Here is a 22,038-nt window from a genome sequence, read left to right on the forward strand (position 1 = left end):
CCACTTTCCCGCATCTCCCTTGCCAAATTCCATTCCTCCACCAGGTGGCAGAGGCAACCTGGCTCCCAGTACTGGCCATGCGGCCAGGTAAATGAGCAAGAAGGTTGGAACTGCTCTCCAGCCAGCGGGCGGAGTGCTGGGGAAAGTGTCTGGCTTTATAAAAACCTGGTTCTGTCCAGAGACTCAGCTCTTCAAATAGTGGCTGAGGACACCCAACAGGTCAGCTCTATGCAGCAGTGGTCAGAAATCGCATCACGAAAAGCCTCTGGCTGAGAGGCACAGAGGACTCTGTGTCCCAATATTGGACGGGTTGCCTCTTTTCGTTCTAGGCTATGGAAGCCAGTGGGCTCCATTAGGTTCTGGGCAGGGATCTGCTCGTGAACTGCCACGCGTTTTCATAAAGGTGGCAGAAGGCAAATTCTGCGTCCGATCTGATCGTCATTTGCTGAGGTGGGTGGAGTCAAGCTCACCTTCCAAAAACATTAATTTTTAGAAGAAGCGCAACTTTTTTTTTTTTAACCCAAAGAAAGAGATTCCAGGATTTCATTTTTGTGGTGGCCGCTGTTTATTTGCAAAAAGAAACTGTACAAGATTCCTCTACTTCTTTTTCTTCTCGGGATTTTGGAATGCTGGGCTCCGTCAAAATGGAATCGCATGACCTTCCCGACTGGAATTCATACTATAATGAACCCACGGAGGTAGGTTGAGAAGGGGGAAAAATTTGGGATAGACATATTTTGATAAGGGTTGAAAAGAGCAGCCTGGCTTTTTGGGTGGGAAAGTTTACACACACCCCAAATGGAAACTTGTGATGAGACTCAACCATACAATGATCCCTTGGTGGTGGTGGGGGGTGAGGTGGGGATGCAGTATTTTGCACTCCTAGATGTTGTAACTAGCTCTGGGGCATACTTTCTTCATTAGGATATACAAATGTCATTGCAAGGAACTGTGGTGGCCATTCACATATGGCGGGTGAAACTGGCTTATTGTATGTGGTGACAACTCAAAATGAGAGGGCACAATGCCCTGTTAGGGCAGCTGCTCCAGCTCACTGACTTTAGAAAGAGTTGCCTTCCTATGCAGGGCCAAGGGCCATCTCTTCAAGCATTCTGCCCCCGGGAAGCTCCATGGCCTTCTGCTACTGTTCCCTCCTTTAGCATCCGCTATTCAGTGATATGCAGCCTTCAAACATGATTGTTCCATCCAGCTGTTATGGCCAAAAGCCAGGCCCACTCCCATGGATTTGTTAAACTGTTTGTGTTTCCATCATGTCATTACATGTTTTAAATACTGTAACATTACACACATGTGGGGCACGGTAAATCATGCGTAAAACAGATCCATATAAATCTTGGAACTCAGATGCATGACAGATCAAGTTTGGTTTTCAAAAAAACTTCTTGTCATGACATCCGCCTTCCCTGAAGCAATCATAATGTGTCATTTTTATCCTAGTGGCAAAGACCCATATCCTTACCAAAAGAGGAGGGGGTGCTAGGTGTTTCCAGTGACTCATTATGGCCAGCTTTACTGAATTAGACGCCTAATTGTTTATTCTATATTGAATTCTTTTTTATTTTAACCATTGATAGATAACTCCAAAAGGTGTGTTTGAGTTATTGAAAGATAACTCAAAAAGAGCCTTCGAGTATAACACATGCTGCCTTCTGTTGACTATTCTGTAATTCCAGTTTCCAAAATGACTCCACAAACATACAGTGCTCCGTTAAGGTTCCCCAAAGGGCACATGTGCACAGTTTTTACATAGGGGGCTCCTTGGACCATTTCAGTGTCCTACGACGTGGACATAGTGGAAGTTCTTCAGTCCATCTGATCATGACCTGTGGTTCCCCCATTTGCCCACACCAGTCAAGATGGCTTATGGATTTTGAATGGAGGCTGGCAGGATGTGCATAGCTTCGTCTGACTGGAGATTTAGGGGGCAACTTAAATGCCTGCCTAGGACTTGGACGTTTCCCATGCTCTCAGTGTACTAGAGTGCCCAGCTAAGTGCTGAGGTGGTGCAGGGCCCTCTGCCTTTTGAATGTGCCTTTTGCAGAAGTGTGAGGTCCATGTCAGCTCACTCAGTTCCTTCTAGTTCTCAGCAACAGACTCATGACCATAACTGCCCGCAAGCATCCGTTCTGAACTGCAATCCTCCTGCACATACATCACAGGCACACAAGTCTCCAGAAAAGAGCAAAGAAGAAAGGGTGTGATAGAAATTAATAACAAGGTGAAGAGAGAAACATTTCTCTGAGAATACTAGAATCTTTGGGTCACCCAGAGGTTGGCAGTAGGTTCAGTACTGATAAATCCATAATTTATCCATAATGTACTGACAACCCACAATAACCGTAGACACTCGCCCATAAGTCGATCTCACAGATAAGTCGAGGGAAGGCTTTGAGCAAAAAAATCATGGCATTTTCTATGACCCTCGGATAAGTCGGGGGGGAGGGGGTTTCCATCTTGGGGCTGTGTCTGACTATAGTTTTGTCTGATTTTACCCAAGGCCAGATCCTGAAAAATAACCTACTATTAATTGTTACCTAAGAACTGTACAGTCTCTAATTTATTGAAAACATAGTAAAAGGTCATAAGATATATTTTTATTCTTTTTAAATTCTGGTCTTCACCACCTTTTTGTAACACTATCAGAGTAAGTGCACTGTAAGCAACATACCAGTAAAACAGTGGTTCCAAACCTGGGATTCATGTACCCCCAGGGGCACTCGACAGGACCTTTAGGGGTACTTGAAGAAGAATGGAATAATGGCCGAAAAGGGCTGGTTGTGCTCCAGAATGCCTTGCAGGGCCAGCAAGGCAGGAAGGGAGGCAGCTAGTTGGCTGTGAAAGCCCTACCAATAGCTAGTTTTTGGTCATCAATTCAAGTATGAACCAGTGATTGAAAACCAGCACAGTAAAAATGCTGTGAGCGGTGCCAGCTGCTTGAGAAAGAAACAAAACTTTTCAGAGTTGAAAAACTCTGCCCTCTGGTTGAGCTGGAGATAAGGCGAAGTGATAATTAGAGCTTGGTTACTTGGCAAAAATTTTACATTCTATAGGCAAGTATCTATGGTAACCTGTGGAACTGACTGCCACAGGATCTGATGATGGCCTCTATCTTACATGGCTTTGAAAAAGAACTAGACAAATCCATGAAGGGCAGATAGATCAACTACAGGAACGATAATGATAGTTAAATGGATGCAGTACTTCATGCACAGTATTGCTCTAGAAAGAGGGCTCTGGGGGCAAACAGCATGGGAAAGGGGTTGGTTTTGGGTTACCTTAGCTTTCTGAATGCAATAAGGTGATTCTTATGCTCAATGCGGATTTGAAATATTAAGTAGCCCAAGGAAAGTATATTTCCTATGCAAAGTTGTTTCTGTCATGGATAACCTGTTGTCATTCTCTTCTGTCCCGGTGTGGTGGGAGAGCCAGTGGAATGGAATGATTAGCATGGGTGACTCATCAACCCTTGCAACCTCATCACCCTCACAGGGTTTTTGTGAGGATGAGGGAGAGAACTGTGTGTTCCTCCCTGAGCCCCTCAGAGAATGGCTGAGATAAAAACTGCTGCCCAAAGAGTCCTGTGCCAAAGGGCAGCCGACCCCTCGATGAATAAAATAGGCCGTTTGTCCCATTGATAGCATGCCCAGTGCAGTTAAAAAGATAAAACTAACTAAAAGCAAATGATAAAATCGATTAAAATTGTCAAATGCCTCTTAATGTTAGCAAAACATTACAAGTACAGAAGCAAATGCAAAATTATTTAAAACAATTCTATTTGGGAAAGGGGCTGTTGTTCAGCAGCAAAGCCCTGGTTCGGCATGGGGAATGGCCCAGCTTCAGTTTCTGGGTGATTCCTGTCGGGAGAGGGAGAGATGGGTATGACTCTGTAAGGTGGCTTCTTGCAATCCTATATGAGTAGCAGCAGCAGCCTTGACTGCATAAAGATGGCCCAAGATGGGCCTTTGGCTTGATCCAGTGGGGCTCTTATATGTAGCCTCAGAAACAAGACCCATATTTCCAAATGCCTTTGGGAATTTAAAATTTAAAAAACCAGTCACTACCCTTTGCTCTTATGCACGCTTTGATAAGGAAACGGAGCTCTCTAGTGCACTTGGAGAGTGCCATTGTCCACACAGATCCCCCCATGACATCACTACTTTGTCCAAATAACCAGACTATTCCACATCCCTTGGCGCTGCAGAGGTAGGCATGGTTCCCACAAGCGTGTTTGTCTCTCTATCCCTCGTTGGCTCAGGGCTCTTTTAGGTTTGTTTTAATTTAATGTAAAGATTCCGGTCCCGCTTTCTCAAAATGCGCTTTAGGTGGCTGATGAGAATGTTAAAAGCAGCCACAACTACAGTGGTATCTGTTATCTGTAAAGCTCCTCAAGGACTAGATGCTCAACGAAAAAAAAGAACAAACACTTTCTGTAGGCTTCCTGGCTCTTAATGAAAGACAAGCTGATTAGGAAAGGGGAAGACCCACAGCAGTGGGGAAAAAACCCACCTTTTCCTTGAAGTCTTTGGCAGAGAATTTTTGTCTCTATCAGTACAATGTCACTGAAACAAAAATGCATATTCTTCTCTTTGTCCCCCCACAGCCATTTATCTCACTTCTGTTTCCCAACCCAATCTCTGCTGTCTCTCTTGTGTTGTTTTCTACACTGTAAGCCCCTTGGGACAGGGTCTCTTCCTCTCATGTTCTTTGTAAAGACATTATGCATGCTCTAAACAAATTGATCTCCAACTCTCAGGCAAGACTGTGAACAGTCCTGGCTGAAAAAAGGTTGTGTTTGGGTTGTTCTAGCCCGGCGGGAGTTTGCTCTGAGGCAGTTCTTGTAGGATGCCTCACTTACACATTCAGCCACACCGTCATCACTTGATGCACCAGTCAATAAGGGATGCGAGGGGTCAAGGAAGACACTCATCAAGCAACTGAGAATCCAGTCAACTTGTGGGGAGAAGGTGATGGCTGGCACCAGTGTTCCTCTTCCCTCCCAATCCTTTTTTCCCCTATTGCAGCATGTCTGCAGCATGTCATAAGTGACTGTATAAGACCCACCCCTGTCTGTCGGCTCCCCGTTTTGAGCCACATAGCACCACCAGCCCAACGGAGACAAGAGGCTTTAGTGAAAGAATACAGAAAAATCCCCAACAACACACTTTTACCAGTGCATGCCTTCTCTGGCACTCGCACAACATCTGCTCAACAATTTTAACATCAGTGCCCCACGGAAAGCTAAATGGGCAGTCGAATGCCCAGAAATGGGTAGATATATAGGCAATCCTACACTTAAGGTGCCAGGTTTCGACTTACCTCACCAGCACTGGAAAACCCAGGATCTATACCCTACATGGTGTTTGCCAGGACTCAATGTTTAAATGGGGGCCAGTCTCTTCCCCTCCGTGTGATTGCGGGTTCTCCCACCGAACCATGTACCACATTGTGTCTGGCTGTAAACCGAGGGCGTATATGGGCCCATGGTCTGACTTTGTCTTTGAATGTAACTCTGTCCTTGAATGGCTGCATGAACTGGACACTGACATTTGATCGAGTCTAACTGATATAGAAGTCCATGTATTATATGCCATATGCTAAATAAATAAATAAATGTAAGGCTGAAAGCAGGGCTCATATAGTTTGAAAGTTGCAGGTGCTTTAATAACGATTAAGCTGTGAAAAAGGTGCAGGATAAAAAAAAACTTTTAGATACATGCTAATATGCTATCCTTTTCCTTTCTCCTAAAGTTCTTTTTCTCTCAGTGGGGCTCTGGGCCCAGAAGAAAACCCCACCAGGAGAAAAACAGCTATGCAAATTGGCTTGGGTGGAAGTACAGGCAGCCAATTTCACAGGCCTAGCCTGGCTGCCAGGCATCCACACATGACTGGTCAAAAGAGGAGAGGCTGTAGCCCTGATAAATTGGGGAGATTGAAGGCATGGAAGCTGTGGCCTTTGCGGTTCTGCCCGCCAAGTTGCTGGCTCTCCACAGGAGGCCAGACGAATGCCCAGAAATTGGAAACTGAGCCAATGGGAAGGACCCCAGCTCCTCTCCCTTCACAAGCTCATTGTCCCCAATACATGCAGCTGACACTGACTGGATTGCAAACCTCCACGTTGGCTCTGTGACTGCCCGACACATTTGCCTTTCATGACCGCTGAATTTTGCTGGGCTAGCGCCACATGCAAAGAAATACTGTTTTTTCCAAGATTAATTACCTGTCTTTAAAAAAAAAAATTATGTTTGCTATAAACACCTGGTAGAAGAAGGAACTCTGCTCTGACAATGGTAAATGATTTCATGAAGGACAGGTCCTGTAAAATGAAAAAGAGGTGGTTCTTGGGCACAATCGCCTGGAATAGCACAGAGCACAATAGCACAGAGACTGACCACCATCAGTCCCTGGGGACTCCAATCAGGAGGTGGCCCTCTCAATCACGAGCTGCCAGACAGCCTCCTGGGGGGCTTCTTTCTGGAGGATGGCAATTCCTTGCAACTTCTGACTTGTCCCATCAACTTCTTGGACAGTATCGTTCACAAACATCCCATCCGCTTTTTAAAAATTATTTTTCTTCTTTTGAAGATAATGTTTGAAAAAGCCAATTAAAAAGCAATTTTTAAAAAATGCTATCCAATTGGCAGCAACTGTTACCTTGCACATGCCCAATCTTGTCTGCTCTTGGAAGCGTAGCAGGGTTGGGCCTGGTTAGTACTTGGATGGGAGACCGTCTGGGAATACCGGGTGCTGTAGGCTTATACCATAGTCTTTGACTGTGGTTGCTGAAGGTTGCCAACCAATTAAAAAGATGCTTTTTGAAAAAGGTAGAGTATGCATATGATGTAACTGCCAACACACTGGGTTCCTCTGGAGATAATCACAGTTACATTTACAAGATTAGGAGGAGTGAGTGTACACAACAGAAGTTTCAGCAACACTGAAAAAAGCTACAGCCGGCCAATGGGTGCAAACCAGGAATCGAACCCCTGACATGAATGGGCTGCATCCCCAAATACTGTAAATCAATACTGTCCATATATGGGTATGTGCCAACCTCTGCCTCCCTCCTCCCAGTCTTTTTGGGTAGATAATTCTGTAAATTTAGAAATCCCACCTCACCAGGACATCTACCTATCCTTCTGTCTTTGTCTATGCAGGAAATTCAATGTGGATTATCAAAATGTGTGACAAAATTTTAAACCCAGATAATCCACTGCAGTTGAATGAGGAAGGAGGGGAAACAAAACTCCCCTTTGGGAGACATTTCCTGGTATTTCATTCAGTAGTAGAGATTAAATAATCTGAATCACGTCACGCAATGCAGTGATGAGGTTTTGACTCACTCTTGATTGAATTACGCTCATTCAGATTTATATATCCGGCTGGAACAATTTCATCCACATAGAACATTTGTATTTAGAAAAATAAAAAATTGTGTCCTTGAATGTACTGATTTCTGCTGCTATAAAAAGAGGCAGGCTCCAGCTACACAGAACAGTTGGGGTGATCTGCTCAATTAAGGAACTGTTAGCTCATCTAACTAATTAATGGATGAATTAAAACAATTATATTTAAATAAATATGCCTAAAGCTAAAATCTGCGTTTTAAAGAGCCTGTTCTTATACATGATCTGGGAAGCTAAGCAGGGTCAGGTCTGGTTAGTACTTGGATGGGAATACCTGGGAATGCCGGGTGCTGTAGGCTTATACCATAGTCTTTCGAGACAGAAGGTTGCCAACCAAAGTCCCTCTATGTTCAGTGGGACTTGCTCCCAGGTAAGTGTGCACCTGATTGCAGGCTTAATTACTGAAGGAAGTCTGAGCAGTCTTAGGGCTTAACAAATAAAAGCCAGAACTCACTGAGGTCATTACCTCAGTGGCCTTGTGCCAAACCCGTCTGGTGTTACAGGAAGGAACAATCAGGAGCGTTGGCCTAATCCAGATCAGGATTTGATAATGTGATTCTCATTCACTCGAGGTCTGAAGCACTCCCCAAAAAGGGCCATTTTAGCTTCAGTCCCCATTTCTGTGGCACACCAGAGCCAAAATAGCCTCCATAATCCAACTGGTATGCTTTTAACTTGCAGCACCGATGAAAAGGCTGACTCCATTCAGACCAAAGGGGGTTTGATTTACTGATTTGTTCAGCTATGTTCAACCTTTCGGTCCTTCAAACAGCCTGGTCTGAGTTTGGGGGTCATCGCAACAGCCTAAGAACCATCCCTCTTGTGAGTTAATGGATTTTATTGTACTGCTGGAGATTTTATGATTGGGCCACTTTCTGTTTGAGTCACGTAAAAGACTCGGGTTAATAAGTAACTTTGCTATCGCTGCCGCTCCAGATTAACAAGCTTTTCATTCTGGCTGCTAAGGAGTTCTGTTCAAGTCAAAAGCCAGCATGCAACTGCACCCAAAAAAAAAACCCTAACCCCCCAGCTCATTAAAAGATCTGTTTAGCTATTTCTTCAGGGCCTCGGATTTGCCAACCAGGGACCCATCAGCTCAACCATGCTGCTATTTTCACTTACACAGACCATCCAACCAAGATCAAAGGCAGTGGAAAAATGAACCAATACATTTCGTTTTTTCCTGGTTAAAAAGGATCCACTGATGTGGGCTTCATCCGAAAGTCCTCCAAATTCCAGAGTTGGCACTGATGCCAGGTTAGGAGAGACTTGTGTGAGGACAAATATTTTAAAATGAAAATTGGTAACCCCAACTCCCTCACCACAGGAGAACAAGTCACAATTTTAGGCCCCCTCACACTCCAAGTTTTCTCCAAACTAGAAAGGGCCTGGCTGGGCTTACGTGCCAGATCACCTGGGCGATGAAAAGGTGCATGGTCACACCTAGTGTGATGAATTGTTGCGTACATGAACTGCGCGCAGCCTTAGATACAAGTCTATCTAGTGGGTGGATCTGGAAAATGGCAGTATTTACAAAGGTTAGATCCTGGTTCTCACAGCTGTAGAAGCATCTTTCCTTTAAACACACACACACCCTATAAAACGTACTGGTCCCACTGAACGAAAAATATGGAACCAGTAAGGTGAGACAGTTTAATACATCTTTTGGGAGACAGTTCTGAAAAATTCCAGAAGCAAAAACCAGAATTTGCTTGGTTGAGGTGTTTATTATTATTATTATTATTATTATTATTATTATTATTATTATTATTATTATTATTATTATTATTATTATTATTATTAACAACAGTATTTATATACCGCTTTTCAACTAGCCATTAGTTATTTGATTTTTCTCTGTAAACCACTTTGTGAACTTTGTTTAGAGCAAAAATAATCTTGCATCTATCTATCTATCTATCTATCTATCTATCTATCTATCTATCTATCTATCTATCTATCTATCTATCTATCTTCAGTGTTTCTCAACCAGTGGTACAGACACCACCAGTGGTACTTGAGGTGGTGGTGTCTGGTGGTACTTCGCAGATACTCATCACCAGTTACTCCCGGTGGTACTCTGAATAGGTGGATCATGTGAAGTGGTACAGCAGAGGACAAACTTTGAGAAATACTGGTCTATTTTATTTTAGCTTTCTACTCCATCTTTCACAACAATGCTCACAAGGCAGCTAATCCTGGTTTAAAACTACACCATCACCGTCGTCATATATAAAATAAACCAAAATACAAGGGTAAACTTTAGGCAGAGACTAAAGTTAGGCAGGGAACTTTCTTCCCTGAAAACATAAAACCTAAGGGATATTGTCGCTGGAACAACTTCTTATCATGGAGGTAGCTGGGGAGTGCCCAGAGACGTGTTTGGGAAGAGCAAACTCACTCATCTGCCCACAGAGGGATCTTTTGGGTACTTCTGCAGTAGATATGAAGCTGAAATGTGGGGCACACATGATCTACTATGCCCTGATTGCTAGAAACACAATAGCCTCTCAAGCACTCTTGCACTCCCATGGTTACAGTGCTCTTTGCACCGTCAAAGGGGATTGTCACCCACCTGTTATTCAACATGGGCATGCCCTGGGTGACCTGCACCCAGCCCTAAACATGTTCCCTGAGAAACAAGTCCCACCGCATTCAGTTAACGCATTCTTCCTAACAAGGACCTCAAATCCCTTCTGAAAACCCACCTTTTTTGTCATTTCACCTCGCCTTGATCTGTGTTCTCTACTGCAATTAAGTGAAAGATCTGTAACCGAAACAATCACATGTCAATCCTTGCCTCCATCTCCTTCCTCCCTCTCTGTTGTTACCCTTGTGTTAATATCTAGATTGGGAACCCCTCTGGGAAGCAATCTGACTTTCCGTTCTATGTGAAAGCACCATGCACAGCAGACAGACTGCATGGACTGCACAGGAGAAATTAATACTGCCATTTATATGTCCCTCATTTCCTCCAAGGGGCACAGGATGCAAACCAAGACTCTTCTGGTTTTCCCATTCCCATTTAGCATCACAGCAATCCTGTAAGCTAGGGCAGACTGAATGATGGGGACAGACAGGCAGGTCACTGAGGGCGTAATCCTAACCCCTTATGTCATTGCTTTCCAGCACTGACTTAAGGGCAATGCAGCTCTGAGGTAAGGGAACAAACGTTCCCTTACTTTGAGGAGGCCTCCGTGAGTGTCACTCAACCGCAGGATGCAGCACACGTCCCACTGGCACCGCTATGCCAGTGCCGGAAAGCACTAAGGGGTTAGGATTGCGCCCTTAGTGATCTTTATGGCTGAGGAGGGACTTGAACCCAGTGGCATAGCTAGAGGGGGTGCAAAGCACTAAGTTTTGCAGGGACCCTCACCACAGCATGCAAGCAGCCCATCCCACTGCCTTTTGGAGCCATTCCAACCATTCGCCTCCATTTTGCTCCCACTGCCTGGAATGGCTCCAAAGGGGAGGGGAGGGCCTACTTGCACGCTGTAGTGAGGCTCCCTGCAAAACTTAGTGCTTTGCACCCCCTACGCCACTGCTTGAACCTGATGCTCTCCAGTCCTAGACTAACCACTATGCTACAGCACACCAGATCCCAAGCTCATTTTCTTTGTCTAAAAGCATCTACAGGTAGTGTTCAAGTCCCTCCTCAGGGTAGTGTGGGGGTCCCAAATTTGATTGGGGTCACTGCATTGGGTGAGAAGGCAGGGTTAACCCCCCCCTTCCCATGGAAAAAAGCCTCTCCTGTGAAACTTGTCAGAGGGGGAAGAAGAGGGACTAACCAAAAGATATGAAATTGGGTGATAGGGCAGTAGGGGAGTTCTGTGCAATCTTTCTAGCTCTGGAATACTATTTAACCCTCAGCATGTGCGTGTATCGCAAAACTGTCTTTTGGAAGCTATTGTTTTCTAGAAGTTAAACAAAAATTCTTGAGACCTTCTAATTAAAGGAACATTCTCAAAATCATTCATCTCCTTCCAAATTCCTTAGCCTGAAATGTTTGATATAGAGATTTATCAGAGAGCGAGCGCTGGGGCTGACAGAAGAGGACTTGCGGCTTTAAAAGGTTTAAGAAAAGTTGCCAGCTTTTTTTTTTAATTAGCTGTGCTCCAGGGCTTCTAACAACAAATCCAGAAAGTGAAACATCTCTTGGGCACGGAGCATGATGGACGGGCAAAGCTTCACCAGCTAAATGTCTGTGCGTCGGGCTGCTGTTGAAGGCACAGAAGCAAGGCCAGTTAAAAATAAGTTGGCAATGCAGCATCCTTCTTTCTGGGGGCTGGTGGAGAAGAAAAACTCACTGCAAGCCCACATACAGTTGGCGCCAATTGCCATTTTAAGGACAACAACTCTTTTCTCTCCCCCACTTCCCCAGCGGCCCAGTCCACCATCTCGCCCAGCCTCTGGGCTTTCAGAATTGGCCCAAACTTTTCCTGTGCAGGAAAATCAGCTTAATTTTAGCACCTTCTGCGGTCTCCACGGAATGGAGCAAACAGAAACCTGCTGAGTAGGATGTACGCTTTATCCAGGAACCAATGGGTGTCCTTCACAGGAAGGCGACAACAGGATATGGCCAGAGCAGGGGGGCGGATTCTGGGCTCAGCTAAATCTATCTAACGGAGCAAGGCAGAGCAGAGCTGCATCTAAGCCACATTCAGATAAAGTTGGCTCCAGAATTGCTTTTCAACATAGGCGGTGCCAGAGGGAGGGATTCAACCTTCCCTCCACTGCTGAATCATAAACTGGACATTCAGATAAAGCCACAACCCCTAGGCATGCTTGCCTGTAAGATTAACTCCATCCAAGTCAACAGGATTGCCTTCAGAGAAAATAAGTCTTTCCCTATCTTCAGCTCCTTTTAAGCATGACCTGGCCTGTGTTTTTGTCCTGCTTCTGTCTTTAGCTATTGGTTGCTTTCTGTTTTTAGCAGCTTTGGGGGTCCCTTATCCAGAACTGAAAGGATGGAAATACGGTTAAACAAACTAACAAGAACCTAAATGCAAAGAGAGGTTTGGAGAAGGTACTGTGGCCCTTAAAGGCTGCAGTCCTATTCACACTCATCTGGGACAGATGGGACAAGTGTTTTATTCCAAGGAGGCACAGCTCTGGAAGGGCTTTTGGTCAAGGACTTTGTGGGGAAGGTGCCTGTTCTGGCCCACCTCTCTCCTCTGCTTCACACTTACTCTTCTGCCCCACTCTGCTCTTCTTCTTTGACCCCAGGGAGCAGGAAGCAGAGCAGCAGAGGCTACTAGCCTGTAAGAGGTGTGGTATTTGGGGTACCACTTCTGGAGCTGGATCTTGGGCCAGTATTTCAAATGTAAATGCTACCTGTTTGTGCTCATGATTGGGAAGATGAGGCTGGATTTTCCCCACTCAGTTATTTTTCCTTTTTATGGACACCAATCGCAAGGGGGATTCCAAACAGAATTGCAAGACATGTTAAAAAATCACTGGTGTGAATAGCCTCTCTTCACTTATAATATATATGGGTAAAGGGAGTGACAACAATCTTTTCTCAGCCCTGACTGGGAATACAGGAGGAAGCAAATTGCAGCACATGATTTCAGTGCGCCAGGGTGCTGTTAAATGCAAAGGAGCAGGGTCAGTAAGAAAAGGTGGCACCCTTCAGAAGCCTCTGGCTTCACCCTGGCTATGCATCCCCAGTTGAACTGAATGCCCACCCACCTGGGCTTGCTTTTATTCATCCCTTGTTTATCTTGCCTCTCTATTTCACTCTGTTGTCTTCCTCTCTCCCAAGCCACTATCAAAGGGGCTAGTTACGTGTGAGGTGCAATGGAACTCTGGTGCTAGGAAAAGAAGGTTGAGGAGGCAGTGGGGTGAGGTGGAGATTTGGAACAGAGAAGAGGCAGAGTGCTTCAGTGAACAGATGAGTCAGGGTCTTCTTCGGTCTCGCTTAGTACTGTCTATCTGACTAGCACCAGCTCTCCAGAATTGAACTGGGGAAAAAGAATTGCTTTATCCCTGACAGATTTCACCTGAAACTTGTCTTTCTCAAGGGAAGTCATAAACTTCCGAAAAAGAGTTCAAAAGAACCTCACCAAACAGACCCTAAAGAGCAGACCAGGCACCTTGCAGGGAGACAGGGCCTCCCCAGGGGCAAGACACAGCACATGCAAGAAAAGGCAGGGCATCCTATGAATGCGCATGGAGCTGGTCATCTCAACTGTGGCTACCAAATGAGGTCAGGGTAGCAAGTCCAGCACAATTCATCTGACGTCAGGATGCACAATCTGCGGCCAAAGCTCTTTTCAGATTTTGCAACAAGTTCTATCTCTCTGCATTTGCATGTGAGGTGGTGGGGGGGGGCGAGGTTTGACTCCCTGTTTCCCAACAAAGGAGCAAACTGTGATGTTGCTGCTGCTACTGTCATGTTTCAAAGGTCTTCTTGTACAGGGTGGCAGCAGTGGTGGGAGGAGGTCAGAGATCCGTCTGTCCTTTTGAGAGAGGACCAGGCAAGGGCTGGCTGCCAGAACTCCAAGCAAACAACAGATTCTAATGTCCAAGGCTGCTTGTGCAGGGGCAGGGGGTGGGGGGGAGCGTAAGGGTCCTGGTCTGGCTTGCACAACTTGAATGTCTGCTTTGCTGTTTGGAAAGGATTTGGGACGATCTGAGAGATGAGAGAGGCCATGGAAAAATTAAATCCCACACTCTCTGGTGCTGCAGTTAAGGCTGCAAGCCTTACGAGGGAGTAAGACTCATTGAAGGCACTGGGACTGACCTGATCATAATCCAACTGATCATGCATAATCATAAAGGGGTCTTTGTGCGCCATGCTCGGAGTGTGCAAAACTCATGTATAACTTCACATGGAATCCTTATCACAATCTGTGATAAGTAGGTGTTATTATCCCCACAATGCAGCTAGGGGAGGCTGAGGCTGTACTGTCTCTAAGGCCACCGAGCGAGTTCCTGACTTGGAGGAGGAGGTGAGATGGAGTGTCAAAATTTGCACCCAAAACATTTGCCGCTTTTCCAGCAAATGAATTCCAGCTTTTAGGGGAAACACAAGGTCACCTGGAGAACTCGTGGTTTTGGAGAGGTCTGAGGAACCCAGATCTCTCCAATCTGACACATTGCTGGCTGTACCACACACAGGCTCTGGAACCAGCTATATAGCCCTTGTGTCCTCAATGTCCTAAGATGCTTATCTTTCATTTAAAAGAAAAACGAAGGCTCTAGCTCACATGATAGCCCAGAAAACTTTTGAAACTTGTAGGGCAGTGATTTTCTAGCTTTTTCATCTCATGGCACACTGGTCAAGGCACACCATCAGTTGTTTGACAATTGACAAGGCACACTGTGCTGTTAATGGGAGGGGGCCTCACATTCCCTAATGGCCCTATTAATAAATGATCCTCTCCCAAATTCCCGAGGCACACCTGGAGGCCATTCGCAGCACAACAGTGTGCTGTTGTAAGGGTCTCTAGTCCAAGAACTGGGCAGATATAAAGCCTCAAGGTTACTCTCAATGTCTAGTGTGTGTATTGGGACAAGAACCCAATCAACACAGCTACACAATTCAGTGTGTCTGAGCTACAGTTTGCAGGGCAAGGGTGTTTGCCACACACACCCTGGTGTTTGCAGCAGAAAACACCACAAAATGTGCAGTGTGGAGTCACATATTTGTAAACACACGATGGAGATGTGCCAGAAAGCTGTTACCGAGTGAGTCCACTGCACGCCTTTCACATATTTGCAAATGTAACTCTGCCTGTCAGAGTTTTCTGCTGCAAAAATGCTGATTTTGCCTCCTTTATTCATTTCCACACATCCAGCATGAGAAGTTTTTCCATGGATTGCACCCAAAGGCGGCTGCACCCATTTGAGGGGGGAAACAGGATTCCTACCAAATCCTGGAAGCGTCTGACTAGACCACTCTGGCTGTATGAGGAGGGACTTTAGGAATGACCCTGAAATAGCTCCCCTTAATCCAAGATAACTAGGGAAGGTTCAAAAGCCATCTGGTTTCTCAGAGACAATAGGAAGCCGACCTTGGTTGGGAGCTGGCTAATCTTCTTCACTCATCCCGAAAGGGGTTTACAATGTTTGGCCCACAGAGCTGCAGTTGCCACACCCCAGGCAGGTCTCAAGGGGGTAGAGGACAGGTCAGGTGGAGGAACAGACTCATTTCTTGCTGATCATAAAGCCTGGAGACTGGCTTTTGACCTATCTCAGTGCTTCTCAACCAGTAGTACAGGTACCACCAGAGGTACTTGAGGTGGTGTTGGTGGTAAGGGTCTATGGGACCCTTGCACCCCTGCTGCCCCTCAGCAGGCCCAGGAATGTGATACAACAAACAGCAGTAGGAGGTTTGGCTCAGCAGGCAGAGCTCCAAAGCATGCTTGAAAAAGCCCACCCTGAGCCTCTTAATAATGTTTGTTGCATTTCATCTGCCCTCCCCCCAAGCCAGAAGTAACTGACCTTGACATCATTGCCAGTTACTTCTGGTGGTACTTCGAATAGGTGGACCATGTGAAGTGGTACGTTGGAGGTCAAGCCTTGAGAAACACTGAGCTATCTTACATCACCAGGGCCGGCCCATCCATGAGGCCATCTAAGGCAGTCCCTTCAAACGGCAGATTAGTGGGAATAAAAACACATAAAACTGCTTTTTGCACCTTTTCCTTAGGGGGGAAAAGAATGACATCTGCAAAAAAATAAAAACATTTAAGAACAATTCTAGTGATGTCATCAGCACTTTCTTCGGGGTTGCGCCTGGAAAAATAGCCTCCTAATCAGAGTAAAAATGGTTGGGCCCCAAAAAATCACATACAACCTTCAGCTAACAGAGCAGGGCCTCTGCTCCGCAATCTGTCACACTCGTGCTGCTGAGAGCCTTGGCCAATGCGCAGCCCACAACACCCCTGGAGACTCATTGCGACACCCAATTTGGGATCCTCTGGCCTAACCTAGCTCTCAAGGTTGTTGCAAAGAGAAGGAGAAGGAGAGATAAATGCATCCTAAATAAGTGAAAATATGGGCTCAGACAAAAAGATTTGGGTAAGGTATTATGCCAAAGCCCTCTTTTGAATATAGTAGCTCACATGCAGCGGTGTGCCATTTCCTGATGGTGCCTGTGATGTTACTGAGACTGGAGAACTAGTTCTACACTGGTACACCACCACCTTTAACTGGAAAGGCGGTGGGTGGAGTATGAAAACAGGTTGTGTAAGGATATTAGACAAACGTTTGGGTGGATTCATTTCAGTGGACTCAGCCCATAACCTGAAAGGAAGAGCACACTGGTGTAGTTCAGAACATATGCAGGAAATTCCCGATCCCTGTTAACATGACACACTCTCTGAGCCTCAGCCCCTCATCCACAATACAGTGATAACTACAGTGATAACTGCGATACAGTGATAACAGTGATAAGGTTGACTACCTTACAGCACTGTTGTAAGAATTACTGAGATAATGTACGTGAAGGGCTCTGAACATCCCAACTGTCCTTTGTGAACGCCATGCCCCCTACACACTGGCTTTTAGGTAGAATCCCTAATGCTGACATAGGAAGGCTGAGATAGATGGACTATTATTTCCCCTGTTGATTCATTGAAAACTGTATACCTAACTGACTTTAATATCAATGCTACCAAGAGCCTCCGGGAAGCCTGGGAACTGTAGTTCTCGGAGAAGACTAAAGGTCTCTTGTAAGAGAATACTCCGGCTCTCTGATCCTTAGGAGGTACCACTGAGACATAATTGGTTTACATCAGTTCTGTGTTATTGACTGATCACAGGCATCCTGTCTCTCTTCCATAGAGTCCAGGGCAACGTGTGCCAGGGTTCTTCCATTTCATCCTTGCAATAGCCCTTGTGCTGCGAGATTTCTGAATGAACAAGGGTTTGAATCCATGTGTTTTCCATGTCCAAACCCAACACTGTAGTTCAGTGTTTCCCAAACTGTGTTTCCCAATCGGCTGCAAGCCAATTTTTGATGAGTGGGAAAAAGTTTTTGAAACATTAAAAAAAAATTTTTTTTTGCAAGGACCCTTGCCCAGTTTGCAGGAGACAATTGTTAGCTGGTATGAGGTAATCTTTGCACCTCCCAAGTTAAAGTGTCACATTCTCCGATTTTCTTTAGTAATTGGGTTGCCGTTGGTCATGTGTGAATCAAGTTTCAGCCTTCTGTCTGTCCTGGAAGTCCCTAACTGCACGTTTTGCTCTCTAGTTCAGCCTTCGAGGCGAACCTGAAATGACCGCAAAGCAATAATTCTCAACCTTTTTTATCTCATGGCACACTGACAAGGCACTAAAATTTTCAAGGCACACCATCAGTTTTTGGGCAACTGACAAGATACACCGCACTGCTGGCAGTTGGCCCATATCCCCAATGGCCCTACTAATAAATTATCCTGCCCCAAACTCCTGTGGCACATTTGTGGGCCGTTTGTGACACACCAATGTGCCATGGCACACTGGCTGAAAATTGCTGCTGTAAAGGTTTGGGGAGACAGTCCTTGAACAGTCCATTTCTATTAAATGGACTACACACATACTGTATGTAAGGTCTAGCAAATGTCTACACACACATACTATATATAAGTTATCTAGCAGCCCCAGAAGCACAGGACCTCAGTTATTATTATTATTATTATTATTATTACTATTATTATTATTGTTGTTGTTGTTGTTGTTGTTGTCTAGTGGGTTGCGATAGATTGTCATTTTAAAAAGTGGGTCCCAGTCATAAAAAGTTTGGGAGGCACCTGATGAAGTTGTTTCTTTCTTTAATAATTCCCTACTCAAAGCCATGGTTGCCCTTCCCACAGGCTTTTTAATCAGGCCCCCATGACTACATTTTATGGTTTGGTAACCAGAGCAACAGACAACAGGCATATGGCAAATGAGTCCTGTGGCACCGAACAGCATTGATCGGTATCACCCCTCCCTTGGCAGCAGGTCACCACTTATCAATCAGGATGATCAATAGCCTTGCCAATTAAGTCCCTATCTTATGTAAATAGCAGGCACCACTTCTCTGCCCTGAAGTGTCTGATCCTCCCTTTAGTGATTTTGAATAAATAGATGTTGAGTAAATAGAGTCAGAGACTCTACGAAGGGGAAACGTATTGGGTTCGTGGACCACCACTAGGGCTGGCCCATCTATGAGGTCAACTGAGATGGTAGCCTCATTGGTGGGGGCACACACATCCACCCTACTGTTCCTCCGGTTCCCTTCATTTGAAAAGGAAGGGAATTAACAGGAGATGTGGAGAAGTGGACAGCGGTGGGTTAGAGACACTCTAGCCTACCACTCTCTTGTGCCACTCTGCTCCACTCCCTTCTTCCTTTTTGAATTCAGGGAGAGGAGATGGGTCAGGTGCTGCCTCAGATGTTGGGTAACCTTGGCCAGACCTAATCACCACCACCCATCCTTTGGAGGAGAGGGGAGCTTCAGCAGGCAGCCGCTGCATGGACAACAGCCGCCTAAGCTCTCTCTGCTCCCCTCTTAACTCCCTATGGTGATTACAATCTTCTAGCTGGACCTCTTTGGGTTTCCCTCAATGATTCCTCAGATATTTAACCTGTAAAAAGACCCTCAAGGTCATGCTGAATCTACATTTCAGTCTTTTCACAGGTTAAATATCTGAGGAATCATTGAGGGAAACCCAAAGAGGTCCAGCTAGAAGAATGTAATCACCATAGGGAGTTGAGAGGGGAGTAGAGAGAGCTTAGGCGGTTGTTGTCCATTCTAAAGATGACCACAATTCACCTGTGGCCCATCCCTTTAAGTGGTGAACCTATTGGGGAGGAGCTGCAAGTGGAAGGAAGCCACCACTTAGTTCCTCCCCAATAGGTTCACCACTTAAAGGAATGGGCCACAGGTGAATTGTGGTCCTCTTTTTCTATCAGTTTCTTTGGGAGAAAACAGTAGTTTGTCCTTCCATGAGTCTTCCTGGTGGAACAGAGATGCCATTTCCTCCATTTAAGCCCCATAAAAACCATGGTGAACCTTCTCTCTCTCTCTCTCTCTCTCTCTCTCTCTCTCTCTCTCTTACATGGGCCAGTTAGTGGTCTGTCCTTCCATCAGTTTGGCTGTAGAGCCAACATGCCTCTCCTCCTCTTTGTTTCCCTGAGAGAGAAAGACAGGCAATCCCTCCCCTATTTTCTTTGGTTGTGTTTTTGCATAAGAGGGTCAGATAGTCATTGCATCTCTTTTCTTTTTTTTAATTGGACTCTATGTTTTAACACAGATACATAACAGAAACCCAACAGATGCAGCTTTCCCCTTCATTGCATCTCAGTGGAAAACAGATTCATCACTTGATTTTCACCTGCTTGTTATAGTCCCAAAGCTGTGGTCCATGCCTCCCATTTCTTTCCCTGTGGAAGAAAAGCCTCTCTTTTGACCATCTCTTTTTGCTCCCCTCTGTAGGTATTTCCTTCTGTGAGCACTATGACCTCCAGCCTGGGACCAATGAACCCTATTAATTCCTACGTGACATTGAACCCCCTCAGTTCCCCCAGCTCTATGAACATGACTTATCCGAACAGCAGTTTGAGTAGCCCTTCTCTCACCGGGCTGACCAATGCCACCAGTCCAATGGGCCTCCCTTCCGTGTCGTCTCCTGTCAGTCCAGTATTGACTCCACTGGGTGCTCAGGCCCCCACAATCAATTCTCTGTCTCCCTATCAAAACATTGGCCAGTCAATGGCTCCACTAAGCTACTCACCTTCCAGCATGAACAGGCCGAAAGAGATCAGCAAGTCATACCGGCGCACGCTGACCCATGCCAAGCCTCCATATTCTTACATCTCCCTCATCACCATGGCCATTCAGCAGGCTCCGAGCAAGATGCTGACCCTCAATGAGATCTACCAGTGGATCATGGACCTCTTCCCCTACTACCGCGAGAACCAACAACGCTGGCAGAACTCCATCCGCCATTCCCTCTCCTTCAACGATTGCTTTGTCAAGGTAGCACGTTCCCCAGACAAGCCAGGGAAGGGCTCTTACTGGGCCCTCCACCCAAACTCAGGCAATATGTTTGAGAATGGCTGTTACCTGAGGCGCCAGAAGCGTTTCAAAATTGAAGACAAGACCAAGAAGCCCAACTCCAAGACTTCCAATGCCCAAGATCAGCCCCCCAAGATTTCTGAGGCCCTTCAGGAAGGCCAGAGCCCCAACACAGGTTCAGAAGGGGCTGAGTCAGGCCACTCAGACACCTCCCACGGCTCTGAGGAGCAAAGAAGTTTGGTCCAGTTGGATTGCTCAGGAGCACAGGGGTCATCTCCAGCTTCGGAGTCCTCCCCAGCCCCCATCTCCCAGTCCATGAACAGCCACTACTTCGCCACCTCCATTACCAACCTGGACCTCCCAAGTGACCTCAAAATGGACCCTCAGTTCAACTTCAACCACCCCTTTTCCATCACTAACTTGATGTCTACAGAGCAGAGTCACAAGATTGACCTGAAGTCCTATGAGCAAGCCATGGCGTTCAGTGGCTACAGTTCTCCACACTCAGTGGAAGGCAAACACACCTACGAGGCCTCCTCATCGATCACTGAGAACGGGCCCTACTACCAGAACCTGTACAGCCGCTCCTTGCTCAATGCCTCGTAAAGTCATTGGCCTGTTGCAAGGCAAAGATAGAGGAGGCTGGAGAGATCACAAAGAGCCTCTGCCTCGCTCCGCCATCACCAGCAAGACCATTCATGAGATGCATTCCCTCCCACTGCCAATTAATCGTATCACGGCCAGTCAATGGAAAGGAGTAAGCACCCAGTGTCTGCCAGACCTCAAGACCGACATTGCCTCGTTGCGATCAACAACTCCTTTGAAGGCCTTCCATTCCAAAAGACTTACTTGCCCATCATGACTAAGGAGAAGCAAGGCCAAATGATGCCACACCTTGCTGCCAGCAACCAACGGCCGGCTAGGTAACAATGGCCACAGATTCAGTCCCGCTTTGGCATGGCGGTACGTCGTCTGCATGGGTTCCCAGGCGCACACCTCACCACTTCAAAGTGGCATACAACGTTCTGAATTCTAGAGTCATCATCGACGCTTGGTATGCCCAGAAGTGGAGCTGTGATGGATGTCCATGTATGCATCAGAAGGGACACAGAAAAGGACATTCTGCAGCCTTGCAGGAAATTCTGCAAGGGGGCCATTCCTTGGCCTCGGACTTTGCAACCTCAACTAAGATGTTACAGTCAGTGGTTGAACTGTTTGTCTTGGGATTCTCAAACCCACCCATTTAGGTCAGAATCATACTTGGCGGGACTCCATTGTTACACACAGACACAGAAAGGGGTTTGGATACACCGAAGACAGTTCAGGCTGAGATGTAAAGAGGAGCAGGAAGAATATATTTCAGATTTTTTTTTTAAAGTGGCGCTTTGTATTTAAATATTTGTGTTTTCTGTTGGGAAAAAGGGTAAGAATTGATTTAATATATCATACTATCGAGACAAATACAGGGGGTGTCTTTCAAGAGAGTTTCTTTTTTCTTTTTTATGCATGATAATTTAAACAATGACTCCTGGTTCCCAATACCCACGACATCAATATATTTGGACAGATGAAGTTTTCTTAACAGCAAGTTAGACCCTTAGGGCCCAATCCTAGCAGTGCACG

At 45.9% G+C, this 22,038-nt stretch overlaps 1 protein-coding gene across 1 annotated transcript; it reads left to right on the forward strand.

The window, feature by feature from the left end:
- The first annotated feature begins 626 nt into the window (after positions 1-626).
- FOXA3 (forkhead box A3) lies at positions 627-21,021 on the forward strand. The gene is made up of 2 exons (XM_066638208.1): positions 627-698; positions 19,834-21,021. The coding sequence occupies exons 1-2, from the start codon at positions 627-629 to the stop codon at positions 21,019-21,021; spliced, it is 1,260 nt and encodes a 419-aa protein (XP_066494305.1).
- The last annotated feature ends 1,017 nt before the right edge of the window (positions 21,022-22,038 follow it).

Source organism: Tiliqua scincoides, chromosome 10 (assembly GCF_035046505.1).
Source record: "Tiliqua scincoides isolate rTilSci1 chromosome 10, rTilSci1.hap2, whole genome shotgun sequence".
Classification (NCBI taxonomy): domain Eukaryota; kingdom Metazoa; phylum Chordata; class Lepidosauria; order Squamata; family Scincidae; genus Tiliqua; species Tiliqua scincoides.